The 23,036-nt window shown below is 42.8% G+C and overlaps 1 protein-coding gene across 4 annotated transcripts in view; it reads left to right on the top strand.

Moving 5' to 3' along the window:
- Positions 1–23,036, top strand: part of MAP3K5 (mitogen-activated protein kinase kinase kinase 5) — a 105,662-nt gene that overhangs the window by 58,423 nt on the left and 24,203 nt on the right. For all 4 annotated transcript variants that reach the window (XR_015949316.1, XR_004692177.3, XM_035108893.3 and 1 more), the window contains exons 10-17: positions 7,960–8,113; positions 8,955–9,062; positions 12,914–12,963; positions 16,319–16,414; positions 18,174–18,255; positions 18,844–18,977; positions 20,849–20,976; positions 22,254–22,390. Coding sequence is in view for 2 of the 4 variants with exons in the window: in XM_035108893.3 (XP_034964784.2) it covers positions 7,960–8,113; positions 8,955–9,062; positions 12,914–12,963; positions 16,319–16,414; positions 18,174–18,255; positions 18,844–18,977; positions 20,849–20,976; positions 22,254–22,390 (889 nt within the window). In the remaining 2 variants the exon portion in view is untranslated. The remainder of the gene's footprint in view (positions 1–7,959; positions 8,114–8,954; positions 9,063–12,913; positions 12,964–16,318; positions 16,415–18,173; positions 18,256–18,843; positions 18,978–20,848; positions 20,977–22,253; positions 22,391–23,036) is intronic.

Genomic DNA, 23,036 nt, shown 5'->3' with positions numbered 1-23,036 from the left:
TCCCGGTGGTGCTGCTCTGACCACCTTTGCCCGCTGGCAGGTGTCACAGCCCCTTACATAGTCTCGAACATCTTCCCTCACCCCTGGCCACCAGAAGTGTCTCATGACTAGGTGAGTGGTTTTGTCCCTCCCAAAATGACCCGCCGTTGGGTTGTCGTGCATCTGCTTGAGGACCGTACGTCTAAGCTGGGTGGTGGGCAGGTACAGTGCACCTTTGTAGAAAAGCAGCCCCCTGCGTTCTGCAAAGTCTTTTGCCTGCTCCCCCCCCCTCTCAGTTCTCTGAAGATGCGGTTGGCAAATTCATCCGCTGCCGTCAGTGCTGTGAGTTCTGCCTCGCTCACCACTGCTGCTCCGCAGGACCATGCTGACGGGGGGGAAATGTGCCTGGGTGCCGGTGGCGCCTCCTCCTCCATGTACTCTGGCTTGCGGGAGAGGGCATCCGCCCTGACATTCTGCTCTCCCGGGATGTAGTGTATGGAGAAGTTGAAGTTCGAGAAGAACTCTGCCCACCGTATCTGCCGCTGGTTGAGCACCCTGGCAGTTCTCCAGAACTCCAGGTTTTTGTGGTCCGTGCACACTTGGATGGGGTGCTTGGCGCCCACCAGGAAGTGTCTCCAGTGCTGGAACGCAGCGTGGATCGCAAGAAGTTCCCGATCAAACACCGTGTAGTTTCGCTCTGGCTGGGTCAACTTCCTGGAGAAGAAGGCACAGGGTCTCCACTCTCTGTTGGCGTCCAGTTGCAACAAAATGGCGCCCACAGCTTTATCAGAAGCATCTGTCTCCACGCGTAGGGGCGCGTCCTGAACCACGTGGAACAGGTTCTGGTCTGAGGCGAACACCCTCTTGAGGCTTTCGAACGCTGCTTGCGCCTCTGGTGTCCACCTGAACTTCTGCTTGCCTCTCAGGCAGTCAGTGATGGGAGCCGTAACGCGAGAGAAGTTCTTGATGAACTTCCTGTAGAAGTTGGCGAAGCCTAGTAGGCGTTGGGCATCTTTGCGCGTCCTGGGGCTGTGCCAGTCCAGGATGGCCTGCACCTTGTCCTTGTCCATCGCCAGCCCCTTGTCTGACAGCTTGTAGCCCAGGAAGTCCACCTCCTTGGTGTGAAACTTGCACTTCTCCAGCTTCACATACAGGTGGTTCTCCTTCAGGCGCTGCAACACCTCCCTGACATCTTTCACATGCTGCACTGGGTCATTGGAGTAAATAAGGATGTCATCCAGGAAGACCAAGCATTTCCTGAAGAGGAGGGACCCCAGGACGTGGTGCATGAAGGCCTGGAAGCATGCTGAGCCCCCTTGCAACCCGAAGGGCATCACCAGATATTCAAAAGAGCCCAGAGGCGTGAACATCGTGGTTTTCCATTCATCGCCTTCCCGGATCCTGATCAAGTTGTACGCCCCCCTCAGGTCTAGCTTGGTGAAAATCTTGCCCCTGCGTGCCGCTGTCAGGAGATCATCCACTCTGGGCATGGGGAAAGCCACTGGCTCTGTCACTGAATTCAGTCGTCTAAAATCCACCACCAGACGGCGCTGTTGCGTGTCTTTCTTGTCCACCCAGAAGACCGGGCTGCCCCCTGCTGCCTTGCTTTCTCTGATGAACCCCCGCTTGAGGTTCTTGTCGATGAAAGCGCGCAGATCCTCCAGTTCCTGGTCTGACATGGCGTACAGCTTGGCTGGGGGTATAGTTGCCCCTGGCACCAGGTTGATCTGGCAGTCAAAAGGCCTGTGTGGGGGTAGGTGGTCGGACTCCGCTTCGCTGAAGACCTCCTGCAGGTCCCAGTACGGCTTGGGTATCGCCTCACCCCCTTTGACGTGCATGGTGGCCACCGTGGCTATCGGAGGCCCCTCCCCTGGTTGGTGCTGCATGCAATGTTCCAGGCAAAAGTCCGATCCAAAAGTGATGCATCTCTGGTGCCAACTGATGGAGGGGTCGTGGCGCGCCAGCCAGCTCATGCCCAAGACGATGGGGGGGTCTGAGATGGTGGTGACGTTGAATGCCAGTGTCTCTGAGTGCCTTCCCACCGTCATTTTCATGGGGGGGTTTTGATGAGTGATGGCCCCTCCCAGCAGCTCTCTGCCGTCAATGGTCGCCACGTGCAGAGGAAAATCCAGCTGCAGAAGCTGGATCTGGTGCTCTTCTGCAAAGTTCCTCGAGAAGAAGTTCGCTGACGCCCCACTGTCAATTAAGGCGAGGACTGTCAGGGGATAGCCATTTGGGAGCGTGAGCGTCACTTCTAGAACCACTCCTGCTCTGGGAGGGGTGGGCTGGCTCTGCTCCTCTCTGTGCGGGTGGGTGGGCTGGGGCTGTTGTCTGCTGACTGTGCCTGGCTGCTGCCCCTTGTCTCCTGCAGCCAGGCTTTCCCGTTTCCCTGCTGTGGTGCTGCGTCAGTGGGGGAGGGCACAACCGTTCCCGCCTTTCCTTGCCACTCCCTGCGATGTGGGCAGTCTCTGACGAGATGCTGGGGGGAGTTGCAGAGAAAGCAATTCCCACCCCTTCCCTCCTTGCGTCTTGGCGCCGCTGGGGTTTGAAAAGCCCGCGTGCGCGCGCTATCAATCTGCATGGGTTCCTGGTCCTGACTGGCCCCAGGCGTGGCTTGAAAGGGTTGTTGGGGGGTGGCTTCTCCTGCGACCGTGGGAACCAAGCCCGCTTTGCGCGCGTTGCTTGTTTGTCGCTCCACCGGGATTCCTGTCTCACCCCCACCGCCAGAGCCGCTTTGCTCAGCTGATCCATATTACTGGGCTTTGGACCTCTCGAGAGCTCATCCTTCACCTCCTCATGCAACCCCAAGTAGAACGCCGCTTGCATTGGGGGTGACTCTAGTTCCCACCCCAATCTGTGCACCAGCATGGTGAATTTCGCCCAATACGCGCGAACTGTCATATTTCCTTGGCGTAAATTGTGAAGTTCCTCCTTAGTCTGGTCCATATGACTATCGGACGAATACATCGTTTTCAAACCTTCTAGAAATAGTTTGACATTCTTCATGCAAGGATTCTTTGTTGCAATTAACGGTCTTAGCCACTCCCTGGCTGCCCCGGTAAGGTGCTCCACAATAAACGCTACCCTGTGCTCATCATCAGGGAACTCATCGTGGTGCAGCTCAAGAGCATACACAATCTCAGTCTCAAAGCCCTGATATTCCTTCGGGTCTCCATTAAACTTGCTTACTAGCGTCCCGGCTCTCCTTCCTGGCAGCACTTGGACTTGGGGTGCCCCTCCCGCCTTGTTTTTCTCTGCATCCAGCTTGTTTTGGAGGTCTACCGCCACCGCCCTTAATTCCTGCTCTCTTTCCTGTAGCGCTCTCACCTGTTCCGCAAGTTGTAGCCGGTCGTCCTGGACCTTCTTAGTCTCTTCTTTAGCTGCCTTCAATTCCCCCTGCGCCTGCAGCGACAGCTGCTGCAGTTCTTGCTGGGCTTGCTCCGCGATCTGCCGCCATCTCTCCGCCTCTGACACGCTCATCCCGGCAACTCCAAAGTAGCCCAAAAAGGATTAGGAGGTTGCTGTCACAGTGGCCGGAGCGGACTACTTCAGAGTAACGACGCTACGCAGCTCTGCATTTTATTCTTTTATTGGTGCTGCGTATTTACAGTGCTTAAGTCATTGCTATTTACACGGAGTGATGTGGTCAGTCGGTTTCAGAACCTCCTAATGGCTTTTGGCGCGTCTTTCTCCAACACAAAAGCTTTGGCAGACCCATCCTCTTTCCCCTCCTCTTTCTGCGTAATTCCGGAGTTGGGGGGATGGGTCTCCCGCCCTTATTCGCCCCTTCCTGTCCCACCTGGGACCCTGGCTCCTCTACCTTGCCTGAGCCTCGGACACGACTTCCTGCTTCCCCACTGGAATCGGAACTCTCTCTGCTTCCCCCTGTGCTCGGGGATTGGCTTGAACTCAGGAGGGGAGGGACTTCGCGATATCCCCTGTCCCTCACACACGCTATCTTAAAAAATAGATTCCCCAATACATTCAGTTAGCCCATGTAAACAATTTACAAACAGTTGCAGTACTGTATTCAGCAATGTTCTCCATCCAGAATGATAGCTAAAGCCAATTATGTTGCTAGTTTCACCCCCTTCTTTTTAAACTCTTCTATTAGCTCAAAATGGTTCTGGCTTTCAGTCAATAAAATAGCAATTACACGTTGAAATAAAGTTGCTTCATTTTCTACTTAACAGTGTAGCCTCCACTTGATATTGTGGCCAGGGCCAGACTAGTGGATGGATGAGACATTTCTGCACAGTATTTGCTTTCTGAAAGAAACTACCAGGCAGCAGTGTTGTCATTCTTTAGAGCCTCTCCAGACTCACAAATGTCAGCCATTTGGTTGCTTCAGGGATGCGGAAGCTGGCTTGATGTTGCTAGGCAACCAAACCCCCTCAGCCAATTTCAGATCAAATTGGGGGGAAGGTGGGTCTCTGGGGAAGTAAGAGGTCACGGGGACCTGAAGGACTCGGAAATGGAAGGTGTGGAAATGTACATGAAGTTAGCTCCTTTAATTAGGGCATGCATGCACTTGTTCTGTGTTTACATGTACAGAAAAATGTAGATTCCAACTTCATGTATTTATGGAGGCCTGTGTGTGTTTAATTCCCCACTAACTTCATTGGGACGTAGATGGAAGTGTCCATAAGCCTGCAGCCTTATTTGGTGATAACTAGTTTCCTCAACATCCTTTTCCTAGTTGTTTAAACATGATTGGACCTAGACCTAGGAACCCATTTAAGTTAGCACCTTCTCTGGTTAATGTGAATGACATTTATTGTGCTCCAAGCTATAAGAGACTAGGTAAAAGTCAGTCACTGAATTCCATGGGCTAAAAGGAGATTTGAACCAAGTTCTCTCTGGGTTGGCTTTGGGATTCTCTGACTTTCCCTGGGAGAAAGATTTTATGAACCAATCCAAATGCTCCCTCCCTTACACCTTCAGAAATCCCTTTCCTTATATTGACTGCTGCACAGGAGTCATTGCAGAATCCTTGGGCGAAACTATCTCCCAGAGTTCCCTTCAGAGTTGCATGCTGTTAGGCAGCACTATGGGGTGATGGAGAAGATATATGCATATGTGAGTGTGTGTGAGAGAGCCGTCTTCTCATACTACTGTTCTGTGCTGCACCAATATTATGGGGAGGGAAGGGGGTAAGTGTATTTGGAGGTGTGTTGCCATGTGACTCTTTTGGGGGATTGTAGATTTTGACAGAGATGAGCAATTTGAGAGGGGAATACATCTCTGGGTTGATTTTTTTTATCTGAGTTGGAGAATCTTTGGGAAAGATTCCACTTTGAGGAATTCCACTATCAGCCCACAGTGTTTCCCCCCCCCCCCCACGCCTGGCTAGGGATAACTTCACAGGCATCTCTAATTCTAAGTGCTTAGTTACAGGTAGGTAGCCGTGTTGGTCTGATGTAGTCAAAACAAAATTTAAAAAAATCCTTCCAGTAGCACCTTAGAGACCAATTAAGTTTGTCATAGGTATGAGCTTTCGTGTGCATGCACACTTCTTCAGATACCTGAAGAATCTTCATATAACTGAAGTGTGCATGCACACAATAGCTCATACCTATGACAAACTTATTTGGTCTCTAAGGTGCTACTGGAAGGATTTTTTTATTTTGTTTTGTCTAAGTGCTTAGCTTTGGCTAGAACATGCCCAATAAGTATAGTTCTTCTGTCAAGACACAAACTAGATGTATAATGTGAATGTGTATTTGCTATATATTCCTATGGCTACACTTATTGGGTAAAGCAGCTTTGGGAGATGGGTCATTTAGAGTAAATAAGCAGTTGTTGGGGGGGTATTTTAACCCTTTATCCACTCACCGTTTTCCTGCCCCTCGTCATGCTTGCCCCAAGCCACTTGCTCCACTCCATACATGCAATTATGAGAGGGAAAAACAAATTCATTTCCCCCTGCTTGATTATTATTATTTATCTGTTGCTCTGGTTTTATTTTGACAATTTTAAATATATTTTTATATGAGCTGTCTATCACAGAAGGGCAGAATATAGATGTTTTGATAAATAAAAAATGTGTACAACGAGGTCCTTGTAACCTCTTTTATAATGGAAAGGTGTTTCCATTATACCTGTTTTAGTAAATTAAAAATGTGGGCAGTGAGACCATAATACCTGTTTTATAAGGAGCAGCTAGTACATACTGTCTTATTTAGCGACTATAACGAAAAGCTCCTGCTGACCTTTAGCTGTATGTCTTGCCATAGTGTGGCATCGAGATGATGCCATATCGATAATGTTGGCAGTGTCAGTATTAAGATAAGATTTGTGGAAGACAAATATTATTTATCTAATCCTAGCAGAATATATGATTCTGTACTTTTATATGAAGGAGGAAGGATGCATCCATCCATCATGGAACAGCTGCAGCGTTTTCTGCCTCATTAGTAACAATCAGTTTAGCAGAGGCCTGTTTCTTGAAAGTATAGTTAAAGCACACAGTCACTCACCAACGCATTCAATGTTTTAAAATATCTGCACTGAATATTCAAAGATGATGCAGTAAAGAACAGTCACAGCAGGCTAGAGCAATGCCTTCCCACCTTGGGTGGGATCAGGGTTTCCCAAACTTGGGTCTCCAGCTATTTTTGGACTACAACTCCCATCATCCCTAGCTAGCAGTAGTAGTGGTCAGGGATGATGGGAATGGTAGTCCAAAAGCCACTGGAAACCCTGGGTGGGATAGAATCCCAATATGTGATGGAGCCCAATCAAAATGTATCTGAAATAGGTACAAGCAATTTCTTAGGCATGGTGGTGTATGTTTATTGTTGCAGGATTTTGTAATTTGTGGGTGCTATAGAACCACACCCGTGTACAGGTGCTATTCCTAGCTACTGCAGATATGTTTGTGACACCAGAAGTTTTTAATTAGGACAATTTGCAAGATTTATTGTCAATGACACAAGCTGCCCATGGCATATGCGCTGAATGTTGTACCTTGTCATCAGCATGACTATATTATAAACCTATAATTTAGTTTGACACTGCACCATCTTAGTGATGAGAAATAGAGAGCAGGCAAGTATATCTGAGTTTTACAAAGACATGCATTTGAAAATACAAAATTGTAAAGCTCAGTTTGTCCATAAAAAGTATTATCTCACATTTTATGTGTCTAGAAGCAGCTTTTGGGGGCAATTATAAGGAGTTGATTTAGTGTGAGTCAGACTATTGTTCCATTTAATCCAATGCTATAAATGATCTGACTGATCTCAGGCAGATGTTCTGTCCCTAGGCCCACAACCTGAGATCCTTTCAACAGGAAGTGCCAGAATTTGAAGATGCAAAGCTTGTTCTCCAGCACCCAGCTATAGTACCGATGCACCCATTCTGTCAAATGAGTCCTACAAAGCCACACATATCCCAAATAAATGGCTGCTTCACATGCTGTGGAAATAGCAGTAGACACCTGTTTAGCTGTGATGTATCCTGAATTTGGAAGTTATCTTTTTTTCCTCCTACTTGATTTGGGTGCACGCACTGAAGGAACTATGATTGGCCTGGGTTTCTACAGCTGCGCGTACATGCAATAAGCTTGGCTCTCAAAAGTCTTGGAGAACTCTCTGGGTACTTTTGTAATTTTTGTAGATCTCTAGAATATGTTTGTTTCTTGTCCACCTGCAGATCAGAAAAGGATCCTAGCAGGCCAGCACGGTGTGTACTGTTCTCATGAACCAAGAAGAGAGTCTGCATGATTTTCTTGTCTTGTTGCACTTTGTGCCTATATTTGTGTGTTTGCTTTTGTGCGATCTTTTTCTAGACTAGTGCAACAATGCCAGATAAAGCTTTTTGCAGACATGCCCATGTTTCTCATCTTTCAATATAGCCGATAAGAGAGTCTCTCAACTTGGCAATGTGATGTGCAGATAAGTGTGATGAAGCACATAGTGGTTATAGTGAATTGGAAATAGCTACAGACTTGTTTTGTTTTTTGTTGGTTGCTCCTAGGTACCTCAAGTCCATTGTGGAGACTATTTTGATATATCAGCACTTTAAGAAACTGAATCCAGAACAGCAAGTATCAAAACATGAACTTGTGGACTTTTGGATGGACTTTCTGGTTGAGGCCACAAAGTCAGACGTCTCTGTAGTTAGATTTCCTGTGAGTGTGTTTTGAACTCTTCCAATTAATTTTTAACCGTTTAAATTTCCTGTTTGTCCTGCCATGTGATTTCTTGAGGGGCAGGGAAGCACTTTTAATTTGGAAAGCAATAAACTTTGAACAGCAAAATGAGCTGAGCTGAATAATTATGAAGGCGCCTTGCTTCTCCTGGTGGCACAGACAGCTACTGGTACATCCTTGATGAGTTTCTGTTGCCATATAAAGACATTTTTTTATTCACTCAGGCTTATGGTGGATCTGATGTATGGATTTTTACATCTTCAAGTCTGATTCTGTAGGTTTTACCCATATAAAGAAAATAAAAATTAAATATTGCTAGTGGATCCTAACTTAAGGAAGTTCACAAAAGGAAAGATTTGTGTCCCTTCTTCTTCCCTGTAGCTACTCGTGCCTCTTCTCCTCCCAAAGACTTTTGGAGGATCAGGAGTTTGTTTTTAATAACATGGGGTGGGATTGCAGGGGGCTGCTGAGCAAATCAGGCTTGGACTAAGGAAGTTTGTGAAATTGGCAAGTGCTGCTTCTTCAGCAAAACATTTTTCCTGACATTTTTGCATGTAAGAACCAAAGAACAAAAGTAAAGTAGAATACGGTGACCTACAAAATTGAAAGCTGGAAGACATTCAGTAAATTATTTAGCTAACAAAATGCAAAACTGCTTATAGTAAATAGTAAAAGTTTGTCTTTTGTGCAGTTTGTCCTTGCCTCCAAAAGCTAAACTGAGAAGTGTCAGTACTTAATTTTATAGTTTTATGGGGGTATTTTGAAGAAATGTAGTAACATTGTTTAGCAATGTTCTATGTATTTTTTTTTCTGTTCAAAGGTTTTAATATTAGAGCCTACGAAAATCTACCAGCCTTCTTACCTGTCCATTAATAGTGAGGCTGAAGAGAAGACAGTCTCTATCTGGCATGTTATGCCTGATGATAAGGTAAGCTGCTACCACGCCACTTTTACTGCAACAAACCATTGACTCCTATGTGCAGCTTGTATCCTGTAACTGCTGACTGCTTGATTGAAGGAGTTTAAAGGAAATTGGGAGGCGTTTGTGGAAATGAGAGAGGATTTAGAGCCTTTCATGTTTGAGAGACTGAAACACAGAACAGCCAAAGCAGCCCAAGGGTGAGGAAGTAATGGATATTGGGAACGAAAGGGAGTATTAAGCATGACATGTCCATACAGGCTACAGGTCTGGGAACAGGAACAAGACCCACTAATCCATAAGAAATCAGTTTACTGAGTCAGAACACCAGCCAATCTAACTCAGCATTCTCCAATCTATATTGTCTAGCAGCGATTTTCCATTGTTTCAGGCAGGAGTCTTTTCTAGCCCTACTTGGAAATGCCAGGAATTCAACCTGGAATATTTTGCAAGCAGAGCACATGCATATATCCAGATATTGTTGGACCCAAAGTCTGATCAGCACCAACCAGCATGGCCGGTGGTCATGGGTGATGGAGCTGGAGTTTTAACAACAGCTGAAGGGTACAGGCACAGAGTACAGTATGAGAAACAACTCTTCAGACTTCACCATCAAAATAAGGTTGTTTCTTAAGTGCTCCATGTATAGGCTGCCATTTGTAGTAGATAGAGTGACTGGCTGTTTGAGAAATGTAAATGCATAATTGGTAATCAGGAATCTGAAGAAACAAGAAGTTGAAAAACCTCCTGGATATAAAAGGTAGACTTCTCCCTTTATACCTCTGGAGAATATTGTGCTGTGACTTCGGCCTAAAGAGATGCAGAAAATAAAATTATGGAAGACCAGGTTGGTACCTTGAGGTGTACTTATAAGAGCTACTTTACAAATCATGGTTTTACAGAATATATCTAAACATATAGAATGCATGTGTGAGAAGCAGGTGTTTAAAAGCAGATATATCCTATAGGTATCAGGGAACCAGGAGTTGCTGCTGCTTGCTTTTGCCTTCAATGGTAGCAAGCTCAGCTTCACTGCTGCGTGATGTATAAAATGGTCCTACGTGGCTGTTAGTAGGAACTGGAGGCAGCAAGCAAAAGTTATAGAGGGAAAACTGGAGGTGTAAATCGAATGGGTTGAGAGAAAGTTGGAAACAGGAAAAGTTATTTTCCAGAGTACATCTCAAATTCTTCATACCCATAAGATATTATTTCTTCTCTATTTTGCTTCCACTACAGAAGAATGTAGCAGAGAATTTTTCCTGGCATTGGCTGCTTTTTGTAGCAATTTATTGGAGGTGTTTTTTTTAATTTTGTTCATCTTTTTTATTGCAACTGTACATGGAAAACTTGAGGTGATCACTCTTTGAGGTTTTCACATTTAGTTCTGGAGTAAAGGTAGAAGCAATCTTGAAACTAAGAGCAGTAAATTCTTGAGTAGGTGTACTCAGCTTTCATAATCAATCAAAGAATCATAGAATCTTAGTTGGAAGGAGCCCCAAGGGTCATCTAGTCCAACCCCCTGCAGTGTAGGTATCTCAACTAAAGCATCCATGACAGATGGCCATCCAACCTCTGTTTAAAAACCTCCAAGGAAGGAGAGTCCACCACCTTTTGTGGCAATCTCTTACACTGCTGATCAGCTCTTACTGTCAGAAAGTCTTTCCTAATGTTAATCAGAATCTTTTTTCTTGCAACTTGAAGCCATTGCCTCAAATCCTACCCTCATTAACTGGAGAAAACAAGCATGCTCCCACCTCCATGTGACGGCCCTTAAGTTTTTAAAGATAGCTATCATATCTCCCCTCCTTCTCCTCTTTTCCAGGCTAAACATACCCAGCTGCTTCAAGCATTCGTCATAAGGCTTAGTTTCCAGACCCTTGATCATCTTGGTTGCCCTCCTTTGCACACATTCCAGCTTGTCAACATCCTTCTTAATTTGTGGTGCCCAGAATTGGACACAGTATTCTGGGTCTGGTCTGACTAAGGCAGAATAGAGTAGTACAATTACTTCCCTTGACCTGGACACTATACTTCTGTTGATGCAGCATGGAATAGTGATAGGTTTTTTTAGGGTTTTTCCTCCCCTGCTGCATCAAACATTGTATCTGTTGAATATAAACCAATACAATCTATTAAGACATTGCAGACATGACCATTTGTCTGTTCTGGTGGAGTAAATCTGGATACCATATTTAAGAATATACTCAAGTATTACATCATATGTACATTAACAATGAATTAATAACTCCTTTTAAGCTAGAAGGTTGCTTTTGTTAGCTTTATGAAGGCAAAACCTGGTAGAATATTGCTGTTTATATCTATTTCATTTAATTTGCTTAGACTTTATTCGGCCAGTCTAGATTGCTTAAGTAAGAATCCATGTCAGAGAAGAATACAGAACTTGAACTGCACACCGGTTTAGTTTCTACTAGGTCAGCGGTTGCTTCATTTCACCATGTGACACATCTATATCGCTATTTGTGTTGTATTACATGTAGCAAAAATCATTTCTAGCAAGCTGCCCAGGTTACCGCAAGTTGAACAGTGTTAAACATCTGGCTGATTCTGTAAACATCACATCACATTTGTAATAATGTCCATTGAGTGCATAATGTGGAAAATCTTGTTTCTGTTCCTTATCTAATTCATGTTTTCCACAACCCCGTACATCAATTTACTGTTATTCCCATTTTGTGGATTTGGAACTAGGACTTCAGGAGCACTTATTTGTCCAAGTATGTTCCTGGCTGGAGAGGTATCTGAATGTAGGCCTAAGGTCCAGGGTTACTCTGTCCTCTGGATTACACTGACGTCCTAACTCTTCATGATTCATTCCCTGGATTCCATCATGGCTGGGAAGTCTCACTCTGAATATTCAGTTGACGTGGAGAGGACTTGTTGACGTATCCTGGATGTTAAAAAACTCTGCATAACTCCGGATTGTTTTGATAGCATGAAACTTTCTGGCTCTGATCTTTAGCTACAGTAAAAGGTAGCAGCTGGAATTGATATTGCTACTGCTCTCAGTAGTGCCTTAGCCTGGACACTTGGGTCTCTCATGTTAGCTGCTGAAGCAGTTTTCCAATTGCCTTTTTTATTATTAACCAAAGAACAGATGTCGGAATTAGACAGTCCCCATAAAATGTTTACTCCAATGGATTGAAAATTTGGCAGAATCGCCAGGAATTCACCAGCCTGAGAACATAACAGCATAAACAAAGAGGGCACATCAATCTACGAGAAACTAGGGTTTTGAAGGGTTGGGCATGTCTTGGGCTTGTGGCTGTGGTTTTGTATGTGTGTTAGATTGTTTTAAGTCAGAAATGAGAAATGGAAATGTTCTTATAGCTTAACCCCTTCATTTACATATAGGTTTTTTTCCATCATAGTGGCCCTGAATTGATGTAAGAATTTAACATGAACAGGCATGTTTGGAGAGAGAAATTTTATTGGGTTGTTTTGAAGGATGTGATACACTGGTTCCCATAGTACAGGGTGAAGACTGGGTAAAATAAGAGATTTGGTTTCAGAGGTTCAGTGAAGGAAACATACAGTACTAGGATTATTTGTATCTTTTCAGGTTTGTGTGTGCACATGTACAGTACTGTGTTTTTATTTCTACGTTGTTATGAAGGTGACGTGTACAGTTACAAACAGGCCAACACAGTGGGGGGAAATAACCTGCAAACATTATTTTGTAAGTTATATGCTAAAAGCTGTTGTACACTGCTTCTTTTTTAAATGAATAATTTTTATTGTTTGATCATAAACGTGTACAAACTAACACATTTGTATGTATTTATTTGTATGTACTGCTATATGCCCAAGAACGGTAATTTTTGTTGACTTCTTCATTACAGAAAGGCATTCATGAATGGAACTTCAGTGCTGACTCTATAAGAGGAGTAAGGTAAGGTTATTTATTTATTTGTGATACCTATGGCATTTCCTCTGTAGCCGTTATTTAATTAATTAATTTTAATGCCATCCATCTGAAGATCTCAGGGTGGTTTACGGCAGAAGAATAGAAAACGAGAACACAAAATACACAACAGCAGCAGCAGCAGCAGCAGCAGCAACAACAACAAAACCAATAATTCCCTCTCACAAACATATTTAAAAGGCTAAACATAAACATACTCTTTAAAAATGGGGGTCAGAACTGTGGGGGAAATCCTCAAAATGTGCATTAAGCAGTTTTTGAATTCCTGTCTTGAATGACTGACTTTAACCACAAGACCCTAGCACATATCAATATTGGGTTAGCTCAAATGTAGGACCTTGTAGATTTACACCTATTTTGTGAATTGCATCTTTTTGTGTGTGAATGTATCAATATTGTAACAGATACATGTTTATGTTTTAAATATGTTTTAACTTGCTTGGATATCTTTGTGTAGCTAGTGACTAACAAGTCAAATACAGTCGTACCTCGGGTTACGAACACCTCAGGTTATGAACTCCGCGCATGCGCAAAATGGCGCTTCGGGTTACGACCATTTCGGGTTATCCCGGAACGGATCGTGTTCGTAACCCGAGGTACCACTGTACATACATACATAGATACAGGTGAAACTCGAAAAATTAGAATATTGTCAAAAAGTTCATTTATTTCAGTAATGCAACTTAAAAGGTGAAGCCAATATAGGAGATAGACTCATGACATGCAAAGTGAGATATGTCAAGCCTTTATTTGTTGTAATTGTGATGATTATGGCGTACAGCTGAAGAAAACCCCAAATTCACAATCTCAGAAAATTAGAATATTAAATGCAAGTGAAAGAGCATATCAGGGAGATGACTATAGTGAAGATTATTCCTGCCCTTCTAGCTTTCATTGTTCAAGAAGGGTGTTTCCTCTGCGAGGGAGCATTCAAACACATAAGCTCTACATGCAGCCTAAAGTAGTGCAGTCTAAACTTGGTTCTGCTGACATATAATGGCTCTGAAAAGACATCTTCTTTAAAAGGAGTGTTGAAATCATCTTGTATAATCCATGGTTACTAGAATTTGTTCCTTCAGAATGAATGGTGTCATTAAAAAAAACCTAGGCCAATTGCAAGTATAACACTGAGTGCTGAACAAGTGTATATAATTCTGTCGTGTTTTGAGTGGTTTTTCTTCAGTTTTTCCCCTTCATTAGTAGCTTGGGTTTTATGTAGGGCTTGTCTGCACAGGAGGTTCCTGTAGACAGGTTTGATGAGTTGTTGTTAAACTTGAAATACAAGAAAGAGTAAATATTGCTGACTGCAGCGGTTTGATAGGTCTGCACTGTAGTGGTGGTCTTCCAAGGGCACTTGCAGAAGGCATGGCGTGGTGCCCTTCCATAGCACCGAAATGGAAGATTTATAAATTTCTCTAAAGTCTCCTGACACTGGCTAACCATGTAGGGAACGGCAGTTCAATGAGAAGGGAGCCACCAAGATCCATACTGAAAGGAAAAGAGGCACATCACAAAACATCTCCTCATTGCAGATCTTCAATATTGCCAGTTCTAGACAACATTGTAAGTCCTGTTCTTGAAATAAAGATTAGCATCTTTACATCAACTGCTGGATTAAAATAATGCAATGGTTTTTTGTAATGGGTGAGTTTTGACCATGGAGATGATTAGACCCTAGTATCTTGGATATGCAGTGTCTCATTTTCCTCATTCACTTTATTTGAGATTTAACTTTTAGTTAAATTCTTAATAAAAAAAACACCACCCCCAGCTCTTGGTGGTGGTGGGGAGAATGATTCTCATTGTTAATTAACTTAGAAAATAACTGGTTAAAAGAAATTCCAAAACTCAGAGGTAGAAAAACATTTCAATCCAGAGAGATAGTTATATTTAAATCAATCAGGCAAGCTAACCATGTCGCTAAATTAAGTGCAATTAATTTTGATGGAACTTAAGTGTGACTAACATATTCTGGACAAGGAGTCATTGAATATGAGGTACAGAGGGGGGAGAAAAGTTTTACATCTTTGTTGGAAGCCACCCAGAGTAGCTGGGGAAACCTAGCCAGATGGGCGGGGTACAAATGATAAATTATTATTATTATTATTATTTGTATCCTTTGGAGTCAGCTATGCTCACATCTCCCTAGGAGGTTTAGGGAGCATAGCACTTTTTACCATTCACTCTACTCCTTTCCAAATATGTGAAGGGGCTGTAGCTCAGAAGGTCCCATATTCAGTCCCTGGCATCTCCAGGTAGGTTTGGAAATGTGTATCTTGCTTGAAATCATGGAGAGCTGCTGTCAGTCAGTGTTTACATTGCTGAGCCAGATGGAGAGGCAGTCTCACTTGGTATAGATAACTTCCTCTGTTTCTGTGTGTTTCATAGAATAACAATGTGACAGCAGTTTTTGAGTGGTAGTGCTTTTACTACTTCAAGAACAACAAAATGACTTATATGTTTGTGCTAGGGTGCCCCCTGATGGCTCTTTCCGTTTCATTATAAATAAAGAAATAGAATCTGGTAGGAAATACACGGTGCCTGGCCTTTATTCTGAATAGAAGCTCTTGGCTCAAACACAGATGAGCAAACAGGCAAGGATCCTGCAACAGAAGTACAAAATAGGCATTGTCTCAACAGAAAGATATAAAATGCAAATGGATTACACTTATATTCTGTTGATGGGCTTTTACTCTGCTAGACTTCTACATTAGCTTATGCAGCACATGTCAGAAAGAGGTATTTTCCTCATGTGTTTATTTCTGGTAAGATAAATAAGTTAGCCTACTCCTCAAATTGTTTGTTACAGGGAATAGCCGTCCCAGAATGTTCCTGTTGCAAAAGTAATTGTTAAGCTGATGTTTTGTGTGTGCTCAGCGCTGACTGGAAAGCTTTGTCTCTAGAAAACACTCAGGGCTGCTTTTCTGCAACAGTTAGTTTTGTTGAATCATTGAGGTCCAAATCTTTTCAGTTATTTGAAGCTTTTTCAGTTAATGTCGCTCTTTATATTTTAATAAAGCAAAAGTACAATAATCTAAATCCATCTATTATACATGAAACACAATATAGAACATTAATTTTCATTATGCAGTATTTATTATCCCACTTCCTCCATGAAATCCTGACCCATTTTTCAATTGTATAACAGCCACAAATTTCCCTGGAGCAACTTCCACTTAAAAGGAACTAACTGGAGAAAGTATGCTTCTATCCTTTCTCTTGCAAGCATAAAGAACATAATTTTTCTTTTTGAAATGCAAAAGCTGCCTGAAGCAGAGAGTCACAAAACCATTAACCCGTGCTATCTTTGCTTCTCTTCCAGCATTTCAAAATTTGAAGAACGATGCTGTTTCTTGTATGTGCTGCACAATTCGGATGACTTCCAAATTTATTTCTGTACGGAACACCATTGCAAAAAGTATGTTTTGGCCAATTATCTATATGGTTTGTGTGATGGTGATCCTGTGAGCTGCTGTTGTTTAGGAATTTGGCCTCAGCTGACAGGATCATCTTTGACCAATTACATTCCGCCTGAGCATGAGACGTGTGTGCATGAGACACGTTTATACTAGAGCCAGCACAATGTTTATCAAAATAAATTGAGACCCACATATAAAATTGAGATGAAGTGATTTTACTGGGAATATGAACACATTCCTTTTCTCTCCAAGCATGCTGCAGTGGTATAAGTGTTACTAGAATTCTGGAGTCTACCACTTCAGGTACAAGGTCTCCTTTTGGTCTTATGTTTTCTAAAAGAAAACCCAGGATGTGTGAACAAGCACACTGGAGGGGGGCTAGCCTATGCCATACCTTTGTTAGTTAACTACATGCAGGCAGGCTTAATTTTACATGAAGCAGCGTTCAAAAAATGATACACCCATATGCCTGCAATTTTTGGTACAGTCTAGAATTCTGCCAGCTGTATCATACTTCATTCTACATAATACATTGAATGGCTCTTTGACAGGAATTGAAATGTTTGAAGGAAAAATAATATTCAGTATTCTAAAAAGAAGTAACGGCTGATGATGAACTGGTTAGCATTTGCAAGCCTCAGGTGAACACAGAATGATGAGCATGGAGTGATATTTAGAAGGGTTGCTTACAAAGTTCTACCTATCCAAATCTGTCCTTGGATTTTGAAGTTCCAAGTTACCTGGTCTTGCTTACAGGATTCCTCCATTGTGTTGGGAAACATGACATTCTTCTGGTTTTGATTTCCAGTTTGTATTCAGATGAATAGTTGGTCACATTTTTCAGTTTACATTGTGCCTAATCATCATCATCCATCAAATTTTTCTTTGCAATTGTAACAACAACAATTGTAATAGTAATTATCTTGCTGCAATCATACATTCACATCAAGATTACAATAGTAGAAATGTAAAGAAAATAAGATGCAAGCTAAAACTGTGGCAAATTGTGCAACTGCCATTTTAAAAATTAATCTGGAAGGCAAACAGAAGAGGGCAAAAATGGATGTGGTAAATTTTGTTAATTCCTGTTGTCCAGCTGTGATATAATTAGAAATCATGGCTTGTACTCAGGAGCACAATATTATTAGAGTACGCATTTATACACACATGCATGTATTTTATCAATTTATGAAAAACTTTTCACATGAGTCTTGAGACACTTTACAGAAAATCTACTACAAGAGCTTTAAAAACACCACAAAAATGACAGCTAAAGATAGGTTTTAAAACAATGCAAAATAATCACCTAGGGAAGAGACCTTTCCCCAGGTATTCCTGTGTTTCCAAAAAGGACACAGTAATGGGCACCTGTTGTATCTCAGTAGTGATGCTGTTGAGTGGAGAAGGATAATGACTTTAAAAGAGGATTAGACAAATTCATGGAGGAGAAAGCTATGAATGGCTACCAGCCACAGTGGCTATGCAATGTTTCTGAATACCAGTTGCTGGAGACCACAGGAGGGGAGAGTACTCTTGTGCTTGGATCCTGCTTGCCGGTTTCCCACTGGCAACTGCCCAGCCACTTTAAGAACAGTATGCTGATCCAGAAGACTTCTCTTACGTTATTATGTTCTTAAAACGGAGGGTGAAAACTATTATGAACACAGCGAAACAGTCATAAACAGCTAAAAAAAAGAGGCAACCACTAGGATTCATTTTGCTGAAATACTATATTTCTTTCATATGGATTTTTGGCAGATTTTTTGAAATGGTTAATAGCATCACTGAAGAAATAGGAAAGAACACAGAGGAAGGTGAATGTGACGGAGACTCTCTGGAGGTAAGGGCAGTCTTGCATTCATGCTACTTCTCACACTTTTTCAGAATTTTGCTCTGCTGGGTTACCTTTTCTTAACTGGATAATTAGCTAGATGAGCCTTAACTGCTGTGGATAAAAAGCAAGCCAAATCCTCACCTCTTTCATATTGAAAAAATTCAGTGTCAAATTAACAACTTCTGGATTGTTCCAGTAATAGTTGTTAAGGCAGTTTATCTCAAACTTGCTTCAATCTTGCGCTCCTAAGCATGTCCTACAATCACTGGCTTCAGTCATGTTCTTGATTTCTCTATGGTAGCTGTAAAATCCAATGCAAAGTAGTGTTATCATACTGAATTGCAGCTTTGGGAATATCAGTTGGCCAGTGAAATGCAGGATGTAAATTTAGAAACAAATAAGAGGTTACGCTATGTTTTGAAGACTTGGAACTTCTAAGATACTTCTTAGAAATGTTTATTCCAAGCTGACAACTGCAATTTAATTCAGGTAAGGCACGACTTCCCCCTGTTATTTCTAAGCACAAGACAGTACTTAAATGGAATAAATACCAGAATCACCGATCTTTTCCTTTTGTTGTACTTTCTGTTGTAGTATGATTATGAATATGATGAAAATGGTGATCAAGTTATTCTGGGTAAAGGCACTTACGGTGTAGTTTATGCAGGACGAGATCTGAGCAATCAAGTGAGAATTGCCATTAAAGAAATCCCGGAAAGAGATAGCAGGTAAAGTAACGGTCGGCATTCCATAGGTTTTCCTGTGCTCTGTGTTCTTAGTTCTCCAAAGTTTAAACAATTGCACGATGTGTTAGATGTAAGCCATAAAAAGCTTAATCAAAGTGATTCATAGGCTTCTTTAGGTGTGCAGGATATAGTCATTTTTGCATAATATTTTTATTTCCAGGCTCTCAGTGTTCCGCCTCCTGCCCAAGAACAATGACAGCTGCACTTGCTTGTTAGTAAAGAAGCCAAGCTTCATTCTAGCAGACAGACAGTGCAAATTTAGCAACAGGAGAAGAGCAGGAATTAGTCCAAATGCCCTTAGGTGACAAGGATGCAGCCAAGATCAAACCATTTAGGAGAGAAGCTTCTTTCAAGGTTCCCTAAACACAGTTAAAGGATGAGGCCAGAGGTCAGGATTCCAGCATGAGGAGCTGCAACTTCAGACTGCACAGGAATGTGAAGTTCAAACAACTGGTCCCAACTATCTGCCATTCTTTTAAACAGAGACAAGGGAAGTCTAGTTACTTGTGAGAATGCTTGGCCTGCTGAGAACTCCTGGCCTGAAGCCAGGTGCTCCTTATTTGGGGGTGAGGGAGGGTGATCCCGACTGGATGCTCCTCTGTTTCTTTGAAGACCACGCCTGGTTTTCCTGCTCCTCTGATAACTCACTCTGTGACATGGAGCTCCTCACCTCTCCTGGCAGAGAAGTGGCTTCCCTGACACTGGAAAGCTCAACCTCCTCATCCTAAGCCAAGGAAGGAGGGGACCTGGAAGACTTTCAGAGGGAGAGTTTCAGTGGAGGGGCTCATCTCAGAATCAGGGACCTGAGCAGGAGGGCTCTGATCTACAACGTCTTCCTCTCACTTGTTGTCCTTATCAGAGAACACAGGGAGGGCCACAACACAAAGGTTCTCAAAAGCACTCACATATGACGGCTTTCTATGCTCCTGATTGCTGCCATAGACTTCACATGGGAGTATGTGAAGTGCCATGGGAAAGGTGGGCCCTTCCCTTCCCCTTACTTGATGTCAAGACTATTGAAATGGCTCACTTGATCCCTGAAATTGGAGTAGTCTTGTGCCTCAAGATTTCGTGTCTGGTAACTTTCAGCACATGGTCAGGAACATGATACTGCAGAAGGATTCAAATGTATGGATTTGTAAAAAAATTCAACCCTAACACCTCAAATCAGAGACTCAGTCCTGATTACACTGCTGATTTACCACCACTGCCGCCGCCAAAGAAAATCCTAGTAGATTGTGTGGTCTACTCACATGAACAGTATAACAATGGAATGACTAATACACCGTGAACACAAGCTAACTAGTCATATGAGCAGGGGTGGGGTTGCAAAAGCTGGCTGCTGGCATGCCATTAAAACAGGCTCCATACCTTAGTTTTCCAGAAGAAACACAGAAAATCACTGGAAAAAGCCAGCCAAATAGCACATGCGAGTGGATACTGGCTGAAAACTGCAGATCTCTCAGTGAAGAAGGGGGAAAAATGTTATTGCACTTTAGGCAAACATCCATGGTTGACATTTCCTATAAACCTCCCACTTTAAAAGCTTTTCATTTATGTTGGATTATTCAACCAAAGAGATAAGCTTGAGTTTTATTTTTCTGTGCTGTTGGGATGGTTCATTTATTTAGCCTTCAAGCTTTCTGCCTGCTTGTTTGTTCTCCATTATCATTTAGACCTATTTCCTTTTTGATAAATGTTGCCTGGGCAATTTCCTGTGCCATTTTACCTTAAAGTATTTACTGGCAGAATTGCTGTTTCGGGTTGCTTTTGAATTTGTATCATAGCATGGTAGGGTATGGAACTCCACACAGTGAAATAAGCTGGTTGAGGCACTCTGAACTTTCTTTCAGGTATTCCCAGCCTTTGCATGAAGAAATAGCTTTGCATAAGCACCTCAAACATAAGAACATTGTCCAGTATCTTGGCTCGTTTAGTGAAAATGGATTCATTAAGATATTCATGGAACAAGTACCAGGAGGTAAGAAGCTTTTGGTTAATGAATACACACACACACACACACACACACACACACACACACACACACACACTGTTCTGATGCAGAGATTGTTGTACTCACAACTCCGCTCACATTTTCACTGAGCAGGAGAAAGCAGGACCCTTCATAATAGCTCAGGCATTGAAGTGTTTACGGATGACACCCATCTAATAGGCAACTGTTCCTCAGACCATAGGCCTAACCTAAGAATAAGCCCTTGAGAACTCTGTGGGGCTTACTTCTGAGAAGACATCACTAGGATTGCACTGTATACAAATCTTGGGGCACAATTCAGCTAATGTGTCCCGTCAGTGGCAGCCCTGCACAATGACTTCCACTTGCCCAATGGAGCTTCCTGCCCTCTTCTCCTTCCCATACTACCTGAAATTGGATTAAGTGGCGGGTGTGTGGGTGTGTGGGTGTGTCAGGAGAGCCCCCAGAGCAGCAGGAATGGGAAAGGGGAATTGTTCTGTCTGGCAAGCCAAAATGTTTAGCAGTCGCCTTAGTGCATGGGTAGGCAAACTAAGGCCCGGGGACCAGATCCGGCCCAATCACCTTCTAAATCTGGCCCGCGGATGGTCTGGGAATCAGCGTGTTTTTACATGAGTAGAATGTGTCCTTTTATTTAAAATGCATCTCTGGGGTGTTTGTAGGGCCTACCTGGTGTTTTTACATGAGTAGAATGTGTGCTTTTATTTAAAATGCATCTCTGTGTTATTTGTGGGGCACTGAAATTCGTTCAATTCCACCCCCCAAAAAGGTCTGAGGGACTGTGGACCTGCCCCCTGCTGAAAAGGTTTGCTCACCCCTGCCTTGGTGCAATGTGAAATTCCTCACTATGTGTCTAGGACGTTGACATTTTATACTTCAGTTATCTAGAAGTAGTGTGCCTGGCTGGATTAACAGAACTTTACCAATTCCATTATGTTGGGATTTGCTTTCGTGCCAACTTGCATATATCAGATGACCTAAAAATAGCACAGGCATTTGAATTGCAATAAGCAATTCATTCTCTTTTTCTATTATATAATAAAAAGGGATATTGATTAATTGACAAGCCTATCCAGATGCTTAGGCAGAGACCAGATCAGCCCCTCCCAGGCCACTGGGCCCTTCCCCAGGATCAGTTCCATACTCTTGTCCAAATCCTGCTCCCCTTCCATCCAACCTGGCCAGAACATCTCCACAGGGCTCATGACAATGGCGATCTTCCTGATTTGAAAATTGCCTTCATTGATGTTTTTTTTTCCATATTACAGGCAGCCTTTCTGCTCTTCTGAGATCGAAATGGGGACCATTAAAGGATAACGAACAGACCATTGGTTTTTATACCAAACAGATTCTTGAAGGATTGAAATATCTCCATGATAATCAAATAGTGCATCGAGACATAAAGGTAGATCTCTATACACAAAAACATTAGATTTATGTAATGTACATGAAGTTCTCCTTAACCGCCCTCTGAAGCAAAATGCAATGGAATGGAGAGGAACTTGATTCAGTTCTCAGAGTCTTAAGCTGATGAATAATAGAATCTTAGAGTTGGAAGGGACCCAAGGGTCATCTAGTCCAACCCCCTGCAGTGTAGGTATCTCAACTAAAGCATCCATGACAGATGGCCATCCAACCTCTGTTTAAAAACCTCCAAGGAAGGAGAGTCCACCACCTTTTGTGGCAATCTCTTACACTGCTGATCAGCTCTTACTGTCAGAAAGTCTTTCCTAATGTTAATCAGAATCTTTTTTCTTGCAACTTGAAGCTATTGCCTCAAATCGTACCCTCATTAATTGGAGAAAACAAGCATGCTCCCTCCTCCATCTGACAGCCCTTAAGTTATTTGAAGATAGCTATCATATCTCCTCTTTTCCAGGCTAAACATACCTAGCTCCTTCAAGCATTCCTTAGTTTCCAGACCCTTGATCATCTTGGTTGCCCTCCTTTGCACACATTCCAGCTTGTCAACATCCTTCTTAATTTGTGGTGCCCAGAATGGGACACAGTATTCCGGGTGTGGTCTGACCAAGGCAGATTAGAGCAGTACT

Source organism: Zootoca vivipara, chromosome 3 (genome assembly GCF_965207765.1).
Source record: "Zootoca vivipara chromosome 3, rZooViv2.hap1.1, whole genome shotgun sequence".
Lineage (NCBI taxonomy): Eukaryota > Metazoa > Chordata > Lepidosauria > Squamata > Lacertidae > Zootoca > Zootoca vivipara.
This window is presented reverse-complemented; position numbering and strand designations above follow the sequence as displayed.